This window comes from Symphalangus syndactylus, chromosome 5, assembly GCF_028878055.3.
Source record: "Symphalangus syndactylus isolate Jambi chromosome 5, NHGRI_mSymSyn1-v2.1_pri, whole genome shotgun sequence".
NCBI lineage: Eukaryota > Metazoa > Chordata > Mammalia > Primates > Hylobatidae > Symphalangus > Symphalangus syndactylus.
Window position 1 is genome coordinate 151,969,830 of NC_072427.2, and position 15,040 is coordinate 151,984,869.

The window sequence follows — 15,040 nt, forward strand, 5'->3', positions numbered from 1 at the left end:
GGCTCAAGTGATTCTCCTGCCTCGGCCTCCCAAAGTGCTGGGATCCTATTTATGATACAGAAAGAATCCTCCAAATAGGCCAGTTAATCACCAGCTTTCTGAAGAATACAGAGCAGCTTGCTGGGAATGTCACAAACTCCGTAGGCTAGAGCTGCCAGGAACCTTTATTGGGGTCATTTGCCTTTGTTTCCCAAACAACCTACTCTATGACTTCTCTGATTATTTTTTTCTGAGACAGGGTCTTGCTCTGTCACCCAGGCTGGAGTGCAGTGATGCAATCTCGGCTCACTGCAGCCTCGACCTCCTGGCTCAAGTGATGCTCCCACCTCAGCCTCCCAGGTAGCTGGGACTACAAGTGCCTGCCACCATGCCCAGCTAATTTTTTCTATTTTTTTAGAGACAGGGTTTCACACCATGTTGCCCAGGCTGGTCTCAAGCTCCTGGTCTCAAGCGATCTGCCCACCTCGGCCTCCCAAAGTGCTGGGATTCTGATTTGCTATAGCATCTCTCTCACACTCCTCTCCCCTCCTCAACACAGTGATTTACAAGTTTTCTCTAAAACTGTAGTTTCATCTTTCCAAAGAAATCCTGTCTGTCCTCCATGATTATCTCCTATCACTTCCTATCACGTATAGCGAATGTGCATTTCCCATCCTGTAAGAGCATCTGTCCTCCTCTTCCTCACCAACCCTTCCTGGAGGCTTACGGTCATTTTTGTGGACTATCTGGAAGTTCTTCACAGATGCCTGAGTGACCCGGCCACGAAAGTTGAGGACATAGGACTGAGTGTCACTGTTCCAGACGGGGGCCTTGTTGTGCAGTTCAATCAGATTTTCCATAGTTTTGTTCTGCCACCTTGATAGCAAACTGTCATGGTTCTGTCCAAAGGGAAAATCATTACTTTGTACTCACAACTCCAACTGAGGTAGAAGGTAGAGAAGGAGAATACTTTCTCCATTTCGGAAAGGGTAAAGCAGAAGCAAAGAATGAAAGCCAACAATGAAGACAGGTTTTTTTAAAATTATTCTACATTATCCAGCATTTCTCTTTGTAGAAAAAATGGCTTCAAGGCAACGACTCTGCAACTGCTCTTATCCTGAGGTTTTGGGGGGCAGCTCTCCTAAAGAAGTGTATGGAGCTATGCTCCAGTGTGGGGCTCTGGAAGCTCAATCTTTTTTTTTTTTGTATTAATCTCTGTGTATTGTACTACTGTCTTTTAGAGTCTTTCGCTGATTTAAATACATTCTTACTCACGTTTCGTGGCTGATATGGGATCTGCTTATGATTCAGTGTCATTCCAGGAATGATCACAGACATTTTCCTAGGACCCTTAAATCCAAGTACGTTCGTTTCCTGGAAGATAGGAAAACAAAGCAGAACTTGGAAACAGGAAAAAAATAGAGACCACATTCTTTTGTAACAAGAGACTTTCTTGGGAATGTAAAATGCTGACAATATCAGGTGTATCAGCCGGGGGCAGTGGATCACGCCTATAATCCCAGCACTTTGGGAGGCCGAGGTGGGCAGATAACCTGAGGTCAGGAGTTCGAGACCAGCCTGGCCAACATGGCAAAACCCTGTCTCTATTAAAAATACAAAAATTAGCCAGGCGTGATGGCGGGTGCCTGTAATCCCAGCTACTCAGGAGGCTGAGGCAGGAGAATTGCTTGAACCCAGAGGCAGAGGCTGCAGTGAGCCGAGATCGCGCCATTGCACTCCAGCCTGGGCGACAAGAGTGAGATTCTGCCTCAAAAAATAAAAAAAAATCAGGTGTACCAAAAACAATTTTATTACTTTGCTGTAAATAGAGTGTCAGAAACAGGAAAGTAATATTATATCGTTTTATACTTCTTTTTTTTTTTTGAGACAGAGTCACACTCGGTCGCCAGGCTGGAGTGCAGTGGCACAATCTCAGTTCTCTGCAACCTGCAATCTCCACCTCCTGGGTTCAAGCGATTCCCGTGCCTCAGCCTCCCGAGTAGCTGGGACTACAGGCGCATGCCACCACGCCCGGCTAATTATTTTTTGTACTTTTAGTAGAGACGGGGTTTCACCAAGTTGGCTAGGATGGTCTCGATCTCCTGACCTCATGATGTGCCCGCCTCGGCCTCCCAAAGTGCTGGGATTACAGGCGTGAGCCACTGCACCTGGCCTATACCTTCTTTAAACACCTACATTTAAAACAGAATCTCTTGGCTTCACAGTTTACCGTTACTCTTTTTTTTAGGGGGGAGGGGGAGGACCGGAGTTTCACTCTTGTTGCCCAGGCTGGAGTATAATGGCACAATCTCAGCTCACCACAACCTCCGCCTCCCGGGTTCAAGCAATTTTCCTGCCTCAGCCTCCCGAGTAGCTGGGATTATAGGCATGCGCCACCACACCCGGATAATTTTGTATTTTTTTTTTATTTTTAATCGAGATGGGGTTTCTCCATGTTGGTCAGGCTGGTCTCGATTTCCCGACCTCAGGTGATCCGCCCATCTCATCCTCCCAAAGTGCGGTGATTACAGGAGTGAGCCACCACGCCCGGCCTCTTACTCTTGAGTCTTAAATGAGATTTGAGATAACTGTGAACAAACTGTCCAACTTTGTCAGCACCAACACATATTTATTTCCCAGTGAGGGCATGGCACTATATTACATACAGTGAAAATGAGTTGTGGTTAAATAAGGCCTGCACTAGGTGTTAAAAATGCCTGTCAAGCCAAGCAGATTATTCTTTTTTTTTTTTTTTTTTTTTTTTGAGACGGAGTCTCGCTCTCTCACCCAGGCTGGAGTGCAGTGGCGCGATCTCGGCTCACTGCAAGCTCCGCCTCCCGGGTTCACGCCATTCTCCTGCCTCAGCCTCTCCGAGTAGCTGGGACTACAGGCGCCTGCCACCACGCCCGGCTAATTTTTTGTATTTTTAGTAGAGACAGGGTTTCACCGTGGTCTCGATCTCCTGACCTCATGATCTGCCCGCCTCGGCCTCCCAAAGTGCTGGGATTATAAGCGTGAGCCACCGCGCCCGGCCTGCCAAGCAGATTATTCTTATTTTATTTTGAGATGGAGTCTTGCTCTGTCACCCAGGCTGGAGTGCAGTGGCACGATCTTGGCTTACTGCAACCTCTGCCTCCTGGGTTCAAGTGATTCTCCTGCCTCAGCCTCTGGAGTAGCTGGGATTACAGGTGCCAACCACCATGCCTGGCTAATTTTTTTTGTATTTTTAGTAGAGATGGGGTTTCGCCATGTTGGCCAGGCTGGTCTCGACCTCCTGACTTCAGGTGATCCACCCGCCTCGGCCTCCCAAAGTGCGGGGATTACAGGCGTGAGGCACCACACCGGGCCGATTATTATTTTTTATTTGTTTTTTTTTTTTTTTTTTTTTTTTTGAGACAGAGTCTCGCTCTGTCGCCCGGGCTGGAGTGCAGTGGCGCAATCTCGGCTCACTGCAAGCTCCGCCTCCCGGGTTCACGCCATTCTCCTGCCTCAGCCTCTCCGAGTAGCTGGGACTACAGGCGCCCGCCACCGCGCCCGGCTAATTTTTTGTATTTTTTAGTAGAGACGGGGTTTCACCGTGGTCTCGATCTCCTGACCTCGTGATCCGCCCGCCTCGGCCTCCCAAAGTGCTGGGATTACAAGCGTGAGCCACCGCGCCCGGCCTGATTATTATTTTTTAAACAGGGTCTCATGCTGTCGCCCAGGCTGGAGTGCATGGCGTGATCACGGCTCACTGCAGCCTCAATCCTCCTAAGACTCAGGTGATCCTCTTGCCTCAGCGCCCCCAGTAGCTGGGACTCCAGCGACTGCCACCATGCCCAGCTAATTTTTGTATTTTTAGTAGAGACGGGGTTTCACCATGTTGCCTAGGCTGGTCTCTCTTGGGCTCAAGTGATCTGCCCGCCTCAGCCTCCCGAAGTGCTGGGATTACAGGTGTAAGCCACCAAGCCCAGTCAAGCCAAGCAGATAATATATGAAAGCTATAGAGGAAAGACACTTTACATCAAAGTGTGAAGTCAAATCGTTCTCAGGCATGTAGATAAGATCTCATGGGATTAATTTCAACTTAAGAAAGTTGAGACTTTGGAATAAAAAAACCAGCTGAGATGGGTCAATTCCTTCTTGCTTTCTCTTACTCAACAACTCTTTGAATATCTACTGTGTGCCAGGCCATGTGCTAGTGTGGATATAGCCATGAGTAAGAATTCACAAGAGTTTACAAACTGGTGGAGACGGTTCATGTTGAACAAGTAATACAAATACATGTGGGTTACAAATGCCACAAGGACGCAGATGAAGGAATGTCAACCACATCTAGTGCAGTACATCAGAAAAGACTTTGATAAGGCAAAAGGCAAGAAAGAGGAAAAGGGAAGCCTCTCCAAGGAGGAAAGATGAGTGTGGCTGGACAAAGGAATGACAGGAGGGCTGCTTGACTAGAATGATGGGAAGGGGGGGCATGCCAATAGAGGAGTCTGAAAGCAAATGCTACCATGTTAGATCTTACACAATGGGTAGTCACTAAAAGATTTGAAGCAGAACAGGAGGATCAACTGGAGCCTCGTTTTAGGAAGATTCATTTGGTAGCAGCAGAGAATGAGCTAGATAGTTCTCAGGTCTTTCCTGGGTGTGAAATAAAATGAAAAAGTACAATAAAACAAATAATAATAAGATAAAATTTAAAAAGAAGTGAACTATAAATGCCAAAAAGAGGAAAAAAAATAAGAAAAAGTGATTAAAAAGAGAAAAAAGAGAAGGAACTAGATAGGAAAAGATTAAAAGCAAAAAAAGATCAGCTTTAATTTATTGTAGCCTTTGGCCTTTACTGGATAAGAAGTAAAGGTCTGAATTAAGTGGCAGCAGGAAAAAAGAAAAGGAAATAAGGGAAGAAATATTCTGAGAGTGAAAAATAATTGAACTTGGCAATTCAAATAACTAAAACTCAAACACATGGAGAAAATGGTACAGCAACAGAAATCACAGAAATAGAAACAAGCTTGGGAGTGGAGGTTCTTTAGCGACATTAGGTGAAAAGTGCCAGCAGGACACCGGGAGGGCAGGCAGGGGGCCTTGGGAAAGCAGCACTCACATAGGAGATGGCAGCCAGCTCCTGCCGGGCGTGGGCCGCTCCTACCAGACCCCGGCCCTTGATGGGGCAGATACCGCGGTCATAAACTGTAAACTTGGTCCCCATGAGGTTGGATCTGGAGTCAGGAGAAAAAGTCACCATGATGATCTGTACTTTTTTTCTTATACAAACACAATCTAAGAGAAGGAAAATGGAAGCCTATTTGCCTATTCTCCAAATGTCTAAATGTTGATCATCACTTTTTAAAAAATATCTCATTAAAGCAAGGAAGGAACTGAGATTTTCTTTTAACTTTTTATTTACTTACTCATTCGAGACAGGGTCTCGCTCTGTTGCCCAGGCTGGAGTGCAGTGGCAGGGATCATAGCTCACTACAGCCTCAAACTCCCAGGCTCAAGCCATCCTCCCACCTTAGCCTCCTGGGTAGCTGGGCCTACTGGCGAGAACTGCCATACCTGGCTAATTTTAAAATTTTTTGAAGAGATAATGTCTCAGTGTGTTGCCCAGGCTGGTCTCAAACTCCTGGCCTCAAGTGATCCTCCAACCTCAGACTCCCCAAATGCTGGGATTATAGGCCTGAGCCACCACACCAGCCTTATGTTTTTATTTTTTTGAGACAGACTCTCATTCTGTTACCCAGGTTGGGGTGCAGTGGCACTATCTTGGCTCACGGCAACCTCTGCCTCCTGGGTTCAAGCAATTCTTGTGCTTCAGCCTCCCGGGTAGCTGGAATTACAGGCACGTGCTACCACACCCGGCTGACTTTTGTATTTTTAGTAGAGAGGGGGTTCTGCCATGTTGGCCAGGCTGGACTCCAACTCCTGACCTCAAGTGATCTGCCCAACCTGACCTCTCAAAGTGCTGGGATTACAAGTGTGAGCCACTGTGTCCAGCCTTTTTTTTTTTTCTTTTTTTTTTTTAAGATTACAACATCAATACATGCTAGTTGTAACCAAGATATGGACTGTTTTGCAACTATAGGAATAAGACTATCAGAAACAATAGGACAGTGATCTAAGGTTGCTTTCACCTAAGCTTGCCGACATAACTTTCTCCTTCACGAGATAAATCAACTGGATCAGTGGAGATAAGGTAGTTGGCTGTTTTGCTCTTTTTCCGCTTTCTAGCTGCAAGAAGAAATATCTGGGAAAAGAAAAAGTGTCAGTCAAAAATGAAGTCAAGAGAACCTGCCCCGCCCTTGGCCATGGGTGTCCTACATATTCATTCAGCCAGTGTTTAGCAAGTCCCCAGCATATGTCAAACTGTTAATCTTTGGGTCTTTATCCCTTTTTCTAACTCTCTTACCAGAATTCACTATCAGGCCAGGCGCAGTGGCTCACGCCTGTAATCCCAGCACTTTGGGAGGCCGAGGTGGGTGATCACAAGGTCAGGAGATCGAGACCATCCTGGCTAACACGGTGAAACCCCGTCTCTACTAAAAATACAAAAAATTAGCTGGGCGTGGTGGCGGGTGCCTGTAGTCCCAGCTACTTGGAAGGCTGAGGCAGGAGAATGGCACGAACCCGGGAGGAGGAGCTTGCAGTGAGCCAAGATCATGTCACTGCACTCCAGCCTGGGTGACAGAGCGAGACTCTGTCTCAAAAAAAAAAAAAAAAAAAAAAAAAAAAGAATTCACTATCAGGGTTTTTTTCCTGTACAGTTTTTCTAAATTCACTAGCTTGATTCTCCATATAATTAGTTACAACTTCATCCCTAAAACTTCCAGTTAAAAAAAAAAAATCTCCAAAGCTGGGCCAGGTGGCATGAGCCTATAATCCCAGCTGCTTAGGAGGCTGAGGTAGAGGGATCACTGGAGTCCAGGAGTTCAAGGCCAGCCTGGGCAACCTTGCAAAATCCAATAAATAAATAACAATCAATGTTCATCCAATGCCATGATTAAGAGTCTTTCCAACTTTAGGAGAGACAGGATGCTGAATACCTTCCCATTCTTTACTGTGATGGCTTTTTTTTTTTTTTTTTTGAGATAGGTCTCACTCTGTCACCCAGGCTAGAGTGCAGTGGTGCAATCACAGCTCACTGCAACCTCTGCCTCCCAGGTTCAAGTGATTTTCCTGCCTCAGCCTCCCGAGTAGCTGGAACTACAGGTGCATGCCACCACTCCTGGCTAATTTTTTAATTTTTTGCTAGAGGCAGGGTCTCCCCATATTAGCCAAGCTGGTCTCCAGCTCCTGTCCTCAAGGGATCCACCCACCTTGGCCTCCCAAAGTGCTGGGATTATAGGCATGAGCCACCACAGCTGGCCTGTGATAGCTTTCTTAATGCCATGGGGACACAGACAAAGGAATGTCAACCACATCAGGAAAGACTTTGATGAGGCAAAGGGCAAGAAGGAGCAAAAGGGAAGGCTCTCCAGGGAGGAAATACTCTTTTTTCTATACTGCTGTTGTTTTAAACCACTGTGACTTCAATGGCATGAATACCATCCTATACAGGCATCCTTCCTAAACTCTACTAGACTAGGACCATAACAGGGAAGCAGGAGAGTGGCAGTGGCTAAGCAGGAAGACTTTAGAATTATGCAGAAATAGGTTTGAATTTGGCTCTGCCACCACTTAGTGCAATGTGGGGTAGGTAAGTCACTCCCTAAGCCCCAGTTACCTCATCTTTAAAGCAGAGATAAGAAATCCTACCTAACAAGGTGGCTACAAGGATTACAGGTGATAATATATATAAATATATATGCATATGCTTGGTCTGTTGTAAACACTCAATAAATGGTGGTTAGAACAATTAACACCTGCTATCATTATCTCATTTCTAGGCTCTTAAAATCATCTGTTAAGACCTGATATTGATACAAAATTAATAAAGTTCATCGGTACATATTAAACCGGCTCAAACTTATAAAATAAATTAGAATTTCTAGGGTGAGAAACAAGACATTTAACTTGTAGGTCCTTCTGTATTTCTTTTTTTTTCTTTTTTTTTTTTTTGAGACGGAGTCTCGCTCTGTCACCCAGGCTGGAGTGCAGTGGCGCGATCTCGGCTCACTGCAAGCTCCGCCTCCCGGGTTCACGCCATTCTCCTGCCTTAGCCTCTCCGAGTAGCTGGGACTACAGGTGCCCGCCACCACGCCCGGCTAATTTTTTGTATTTTTAGTAGAGATGGGGTCTCACCATGGTCTCGATCTCCTGACCTCGTGATCCGCCCGCCTCGGCCTCCCAAAGTGCTGGGATTACAAGTGTGAGCCACCGCGCCCGGCCCTTCTGTATTTCTAATTCCTCCTATTCCCTAAAACTCACTCTCCTTCCACAATGTCATGTTCTACCATAATGAAAAGAAAAACCAAAAGAACAAACAGTAACATCCAAAAACTAAATTATGGGAGACAGGTGAAAATAATTACATTAACAAATACCTGTCCATTTTCCCACATTGTGGATAAAGCTCTTATTTGTGGGAGGGTAGAGCTTGCTGCCTATTAGACCATGAGCTCTTTGCAGAAAATGAGAACACAGCATCTGGGATTGAAAGATACAATCTACTTCCAGCTGGCTTGGTCTAATACCAGAGTTAGTTTCCTCAGGCCCATCAACAATCTATTCCCACAACATTCTTCTCTCTCTCAAGAGTGTTCTTAGAGATCAATTCTCATACCTTCTGATTTTCTTCTTTTTCCAAGTACATATAGTAGGTGGGGAAGAGGCCCCGATCCATTCCCTTTTTATCCCGGATTATCCGACATCTTACTGTGACACCTTGAGGGGCAGGACTATACACAAAGTCCTCCAGGTCGTCTATGTCTCCCAGGAGGTTATCAGCTGGTTGGGCTGCAGTAGCAGAACCGGAAGTGCCTGTATCCTGAAAGGACAGCCACACATGAGCAACAAGAGGCCAGGACTCAAAATCTGATTCTGTTTGAGAAACACATAGTGGACAAAGCAACTTAGTAATTTACCCCGTGTCTTCAGTCTTCTGACAGAATAAGGAAAACTGAAAAGTTAAATAGGTATATGAATATTAAGAGTAATGAAGACTAAGCATGAAAATGGGACAAAGCCTCACAATAGCTGACCTGAGATAGAAAAAATTAGATCATAAACTAAATTTGAGCTTACACTTCTGAAGGAACCCTCACTCAGTAATGGTATTTAAATACTGAAGATATGTTTGAGGGCTCGGCACAGTGGCTCATGCCTGTAATCCCAGCACTTTGGGAGGTTGAGGCGGGCGGATCACGAGGTCAGGAGATCGAGACCATCCTGACTAACACGGTGAAACCCTGTCTCTACTAAAAATACAAAAAATTAGCTGGGCATGGTGGTGAGCACCTGTAGTCCCAGCTACTCGGGAGGTTGAGGCAGGAGAATGACGTGAACCTGGGAGGCAGAGTTTGCAGTGAGCTGAGATCATGCCACTGTACTCCAGCCTGGGTGACAGAGCAAGACTCCATCTCAAAAAATAAATAATAATAATAAATAAATAAATACGGCCAGGCGCGGTGGCTCACGCTTGTAATCCCAGCACTTTGGGAGGCCGAGGCGGGCAGATCATGAGGTCAGGAGATCGAGACCACGGTGAAACCCTGTCTCTACTAAAAATACAAAAAATTAGCCGGGCGTGGTGGCGGGCGCCTGTAGTCCCAGCTACTCGGAGAGGCTGAGGCAGGAGAATGGCGTGAACCCGGGAGGCGGAGCTTGCAGTGAGCCAAGATCGCGCCACTGCACTCCAGCCTGGGCGACAGAGCGAGACTCCGTCTCAAAAAATAAATAAATAAATAAATACTGAAGATATGTTTGAGAAAGAGTCAAATTAGCTCTAATGGAAGAAGTTTCAGAACTACATACGGTTGAATTCTGGCTGGATGCAGAACTGGGTCTTTCTAAACATGCTGACTGGGATCTTCCATCAGTCTCCTCATCGAAGTTCACACTTTCAGAGATATCTAGCAGAAAAGGAAGAACTGTTAGCACTGCCAACACTGGTTTAAGAAAGGTCTTTGAAACAAAGATAGTTTTAATTTTCTTGCTTAAAACATTCCTAACTATTCTGACCCTAAACACAACTATTTTGTCCAAATACATAAAACAGGCAAATTCATAGAGACAGAAAGTAGAATAGAGGTTACTAGGGGCTGGGGGCAGGGGAGAATGAGGAATTACCTTGAATGGGTGTGAAGTCTCTGGGATGATGAAAAAGTTCTGGAGATGGATGGTAGTGATGGTTGCACAACATTCTTAATGCACTTAATGTCACTGAATCTCACACTTAAAATTGATTAAAGTTGTAAATTTTAGGCAGGGCAGGCCGGGCGCGGTGGCTCACGCCTGTAATCCCAGCACTTTGGGAGGCTGAGGTGGGCAGATCACGAAGTCAGGAGATTGAGACCATCCTGGCTAACATGGTGAAACCCTGTCCCTACTAAAAATACAAAAAATTAGCCAGGTGTGGTGGCACGCATCTGTAGTCCCAGCTACTCAGGAGGCTGAGGCAGGAGAATCGCTTGAACCTGGGAGGCGGAGCTTGCAGTGAGCCGAGATTGCACCATTGCACTATAGTCTGGGAGACAGAGACTCCATCTCAAAAAAACAAAACAAAACAAAATTTAGGCAGGCCACAGTGGCTCATGCTTGTACTCCTAGCACTTTGGGAGGCTGAGGCAGAAGGATTGCTTGAGGCCACCAGTTTGAGACCTGTCTCTATAAAGTTTTTTTAAAAAAATTAGCTGGGCATGATGGTACCTGTGTGTCTGTAGTCCTAGCTAGCTGAGGTGGGTGGATCACTTAAGCCCAGGATTTTGGGGCTAAAGTGAGCTATGTTTGTGCCACTGCACCCCAGCCTGGGTGACAGAATGACACCCTAAGTCTTAAAAAAAAAAAAGTGTACTTTTTGTTATTTAGAAGGGAAGGGAAGGGAAGGCTTCAGTAAAAACAGGAAAACTTGCTAGACAAGTTCTAAAAAGAGCTGTAGCACTGGTAAATTATTATTTTTTGAGATGGAGTCTCACTCTGTCGCCCAGGCTGGAGTGCAGTGGGATGATCTCAGCTCACTGCAACCTCCATCTCCCGGGTTCAAGCGATTCTCTTGTCTCAGCCTTCCCAGTAGCTGGGATTACAGGTGTGCGCCACCAAGCCCAGCTAATTTTTTTGTATTTTTAGTAGAGACAGGGTTTCACCATGTTGGCCAGGCTGGTCTCAAACTCCTGACCTCAGGTGATCCGCCCACCTTGGCCTCCCAAAGTGCTAGGATTACAGGTGTGAGCCACCATGCCAGGCCAACACTGGTAACTTTTATGCTACGATGCATATTTTACCACAATAAAAAAAATTCAGTGATGCATTGTTCTCTACAGCAGTTTTATTCCCCCCAGCATTTTCTTTTTATTTATTTTTTTTGAGATGGAGTTTCACTCTTGTTGCCCAGGCTGGAGTGCAATGGTGCAATCTGGGCTCACCGCAACCTCCGCCTCCCGGGTTCAAGCGATTCTCCTGCCTCAGCCTCTCGAGTAGCTGGGATTACAGGCATGCGCCAACACACCCGGCTAATTTTTTATTTTTAGTAGAGACGGGGTTTCTCCATGTTGGTCAGGCTGGCCTCGAACTCCCAACCTCAGGTGATCTGCCTGCCTAAGCCTCCCAAAGTGCTGGGATTACAGGCCTGAGCCACCATGACCGCCCCCCACCCCCAGCATTTTCTATACTTCTGTCTAGTTAACTAAATCTAATTAGGAATGTTTCAAATACTAGTACTTTGGATTTATGGAGCATCTTTTATAGGAAATTTAAAACTGCTGGATGAAAAACTATTTTTTCATTTTATTCTTACATTTGAGTTAGAGGAGGAGATACTGATAGTCTTTTTGTTTTCTATTGTTTCTTGTCTGTTCATGGAGTATATAATCTGGAGATGAAGGCAGATGTAAAATAAAGTGTGATTGATGTGTGTTATGAAAGAGTGATGAGCCTCAGATTTATATGTGGGAGTACAGGCTCAGGAAGAATCATTTCCCCAAGAGAAAGAGGCAGAGCAGGACCTAAACTAAATTCCCTTGTGTCTAGTATCTGCAGGGTGAAGTTATCCCTCATGTAATAGCTGAAATGGTCCTCAAATCACAGATTTACAAATGGAATTAACAATAGTGTGGCTTTTTTCTCTGAACCACTTTTTGTGCACATTCAACCATCTCAGAGAGAAAAATGATCTATTTTTATACAGTACATACATAGACTGGTATTAGCTTTACTGAAGAACACAAGGATAAGACAAAGATCAGTTTTAAAAAAATCAATCTCAGGCCGGGCGCAGTGGCTCACGCCTGTAATCCCAGCACTTTGGGAGGCCGAAGTGGGTTGATCACAAGGTCAGAAGTTCGAGACCAGCCTGGCCAATACGGTGAAACCCTGTCTCTACTAAAAATGCAAAAATTAGCCGGGTGTGGTGGTGGGCACCTGTAGTCCCGGGTACTCAGGAGGCTGAGGCAAGAGAATCCCTTGAACCCAGGAAGCAGAGGTTGCAGTGAGCCAAGATCACATCACTGCACTCTAGCCTGGGCGACAGAGCAAGACTTGGTCTCAAAAAAAAAAAAATCAGTCTCAAGTGAAAACACAGGCCCACACAAAAACTTATGAGTGTTCATAACAACATTATTCCTAACAGGGAAAGTGGGAACAATCAAACGTCCATCAGCTGATCAACAAAATGTGGTTTATCCATACAATGGAGTGTTATCCAACAATAAAAAGAATGGAGTACGGACACTTGTTGTAACATGAAGGAACCCTGAAAACATTATGCAAGTAAAACACTAGACGCAAAAAGACAAATATTGTATGATTCTATCACTATGAAATGTCCAGAACAGGCAAATCCACAGAGACAGAAAGTAGACTGGTGGCTGCCTAGGGCTGAGGGGATTGGAGGGAAATGGGAAATGACTGTTGAAGGTTATGAGGTTTCTTTTGGAGGTGATGAAAATTTTGTAAAATTGATTGTGAAAACGGTTGTAGAACTCTGTACTGAAAACCAATTTATTGTTCACTTTATTTATTTATTTAAAGACGGAGTCTCACTCTTGTATCCCAGACTGGAGTGCAATGGTGCGATGTCTGCTCACTGCAACTTCCACCCCCGACGTTCAAGCGATTCTGCTGCCTCAGCCTCCCGAATAGCTGGAATTACAGTTGCCCGCCACCACACCCGGCTAATTTTTTTTGTATTTTTAGTGGAGACGGAGTTTCACCACGTTGGCCAGGCTGGTCTCGAACTCCTGATGTCAGATGATCTGCCCGCCTCTGCCTCCCAAAGTGCTGGAATTACCGGCATGAGCCACCGCGCCTGGCTTATTGTTTACTTGAAATGGATGAGGTGTATGGTCTGTAATTTATATCTCAAAAGAGTTGTTACTTAAAAAAATTATTTGCTTTGCAAAGGACATTTTTTCCTTCTGCTGTCTAAAATATTAACTTATTATTATTATTTTTTGAGACAAGGTTTTACTCTGTTGCCCAGGTGGGAGTGCAGTGGCCAAATCACAGCTGCTCACTGCAGCCGCAACTTCCCGGGCTCAAGTGATCCTCCCACCTCAGCCTCCTGAGTACCTAGGACTACACCATGTCCAGGTAATTTTTTGTAGAGACGGGGTTTCACCAAGTTTCCAAGACTGATTTCAAACTCCTGGGCTCAAGCGATCCGCCCACCTCGGCTTCCCAAAGTGCTGGGATTACAGGCTTGAGCCACCACACCTGGCACCCCCACTTTTTATTGGTAGCAAAAAGGCAGAAAACTCCTGAGATACCACTATTGTATGGATATCTTCACCTATTACTATGTTTTCAAATGCCATTTTTATACCAAGAACTCAGTTCCCGTGAATCTGTCTTGAGAGATCAAAGATCTCTCTGAAACTTTTAAGACAAGCAAATTGGACCCACTTATAGGGCATAATCTGCCAAACTGACACTTCTTAGAATTTAATCAAAACAGCACTTAATGGGTTTTATAGTCAAGATGCAACCTGTTGAGACATGAAAAGGCATTAATTCATCTGGCACTGAAAGGCCAATTCTGAAAAAGAACACAGCCATTTCATAGAGCAGTGCAAAAGGAGACAATATGGTGTTTACAGTCAGGGATAACGAACTAGACTAAGAATCAGAAAATCTAAATCTGCCACTTTTCAGCTAGTTGACTCAGGGCAAGTAATTTATTAGATTTGGTTAAATAGAAAATTATGTTTGCTCTGACTCATCCTATCTGTCCAACCCACATCTTTCACTGTCTTTTGTTGTAAAAATAGTGGTAGTAAAGTAATAGGAAAGTACCATGGTCACCTTCATGTTAAAGACAGGAAAACTGTCTAAACAAACTCCCAAGGCACTATTACAACTATTAAATCAGATGAGGTAGTACGTGTCAAGTGCCTGACACATGAGGGACGTTCACAATGTCAGGCTCCAGCTACTTCCCCGCTCCCCTAGCACGTAGGCACACATCCTTTTTTGTTCAGCAGAATCACCCCCTCCCTTCCTCCTGGTGCCTCCCGTCTCTTCTCATTGCCCTAGCAGAGCAATTCTGCATCTCCCCTGCCTTGTGCTTTTGCAAACACCACACTATATTGGAAGTGGAGGTCAGGCCATCAGTCAAACGATCTCCTAAGTAGCTTTCCTGTTTCTGGACTTGCCCCCTTCAATGCCTTCTTTCTGGTACACAGTAATTTTTCCACAGCTCAAGTGTGATCATATCATTCTTCAGCTTAAAATCTCTCACAGGTTCTTATCGATCTTTTTTTTTTTTTTTTTTTTTTTTTGAGACGGAGTCTCACTCTGTCGCCCAGGCTGGAGTGCAGTGGCGCAATCTCAGTTCACTGCAAGCTCCGCCTCCCGGGTTCACGCCATTCTCCTGCCTCAGCCTCCCGAGTAGCTGGGACTACAGGCGCCTGCTACCAGGCCCGGCTAATTTTTTGTATTTTTAGTAGAGACGGGGTTTCACCGTGTTAGCCAGGATGGGCTCGAT

The 15,040-nt window shown here is 45.2% G+C and overlaps 1 protein-coding gene across 2 annotated transcripts in view; it reads right to left on the reverse strand.

Annotated features, from left to right (window-relative positions):
• TULP3 (TUB like protein 3) overlaps positions 1-15,040 on the reverse strand; it is a 56,065-nt gene that overhangs the window by 1,980 nt on the left and 39,045 nt on the right. For both annotated transcript variants that reach the window (XM_055281089.2, XM_063639907.1), the window contains exons 5-10: positions 9,877-9,974; positions 8,687-8,890; positions 6,099-6,211; positions 5,069-5,183; positions 1,255-1,353; positions 707-878 (exon numbers count right to left, since the gene is read on the reverse strand). In XM_055281089.2, the coding sequence (XP_055137064.2) occupies positions 707-878; positions 1,255-1,353; positions 5,069-5,183; positions 6,099-6,211; positions 8,687-8,890; positions 9,877-9,974 (801 nt within the window). The remainder of the gene's footprint in view (positions 1-706; positions 879-1,254; positions 1,354-5,068; positions 5,184-6,098; positions 6,212-8,686; positions 8,891-9,876; positions 9,975-15,040) is intronic.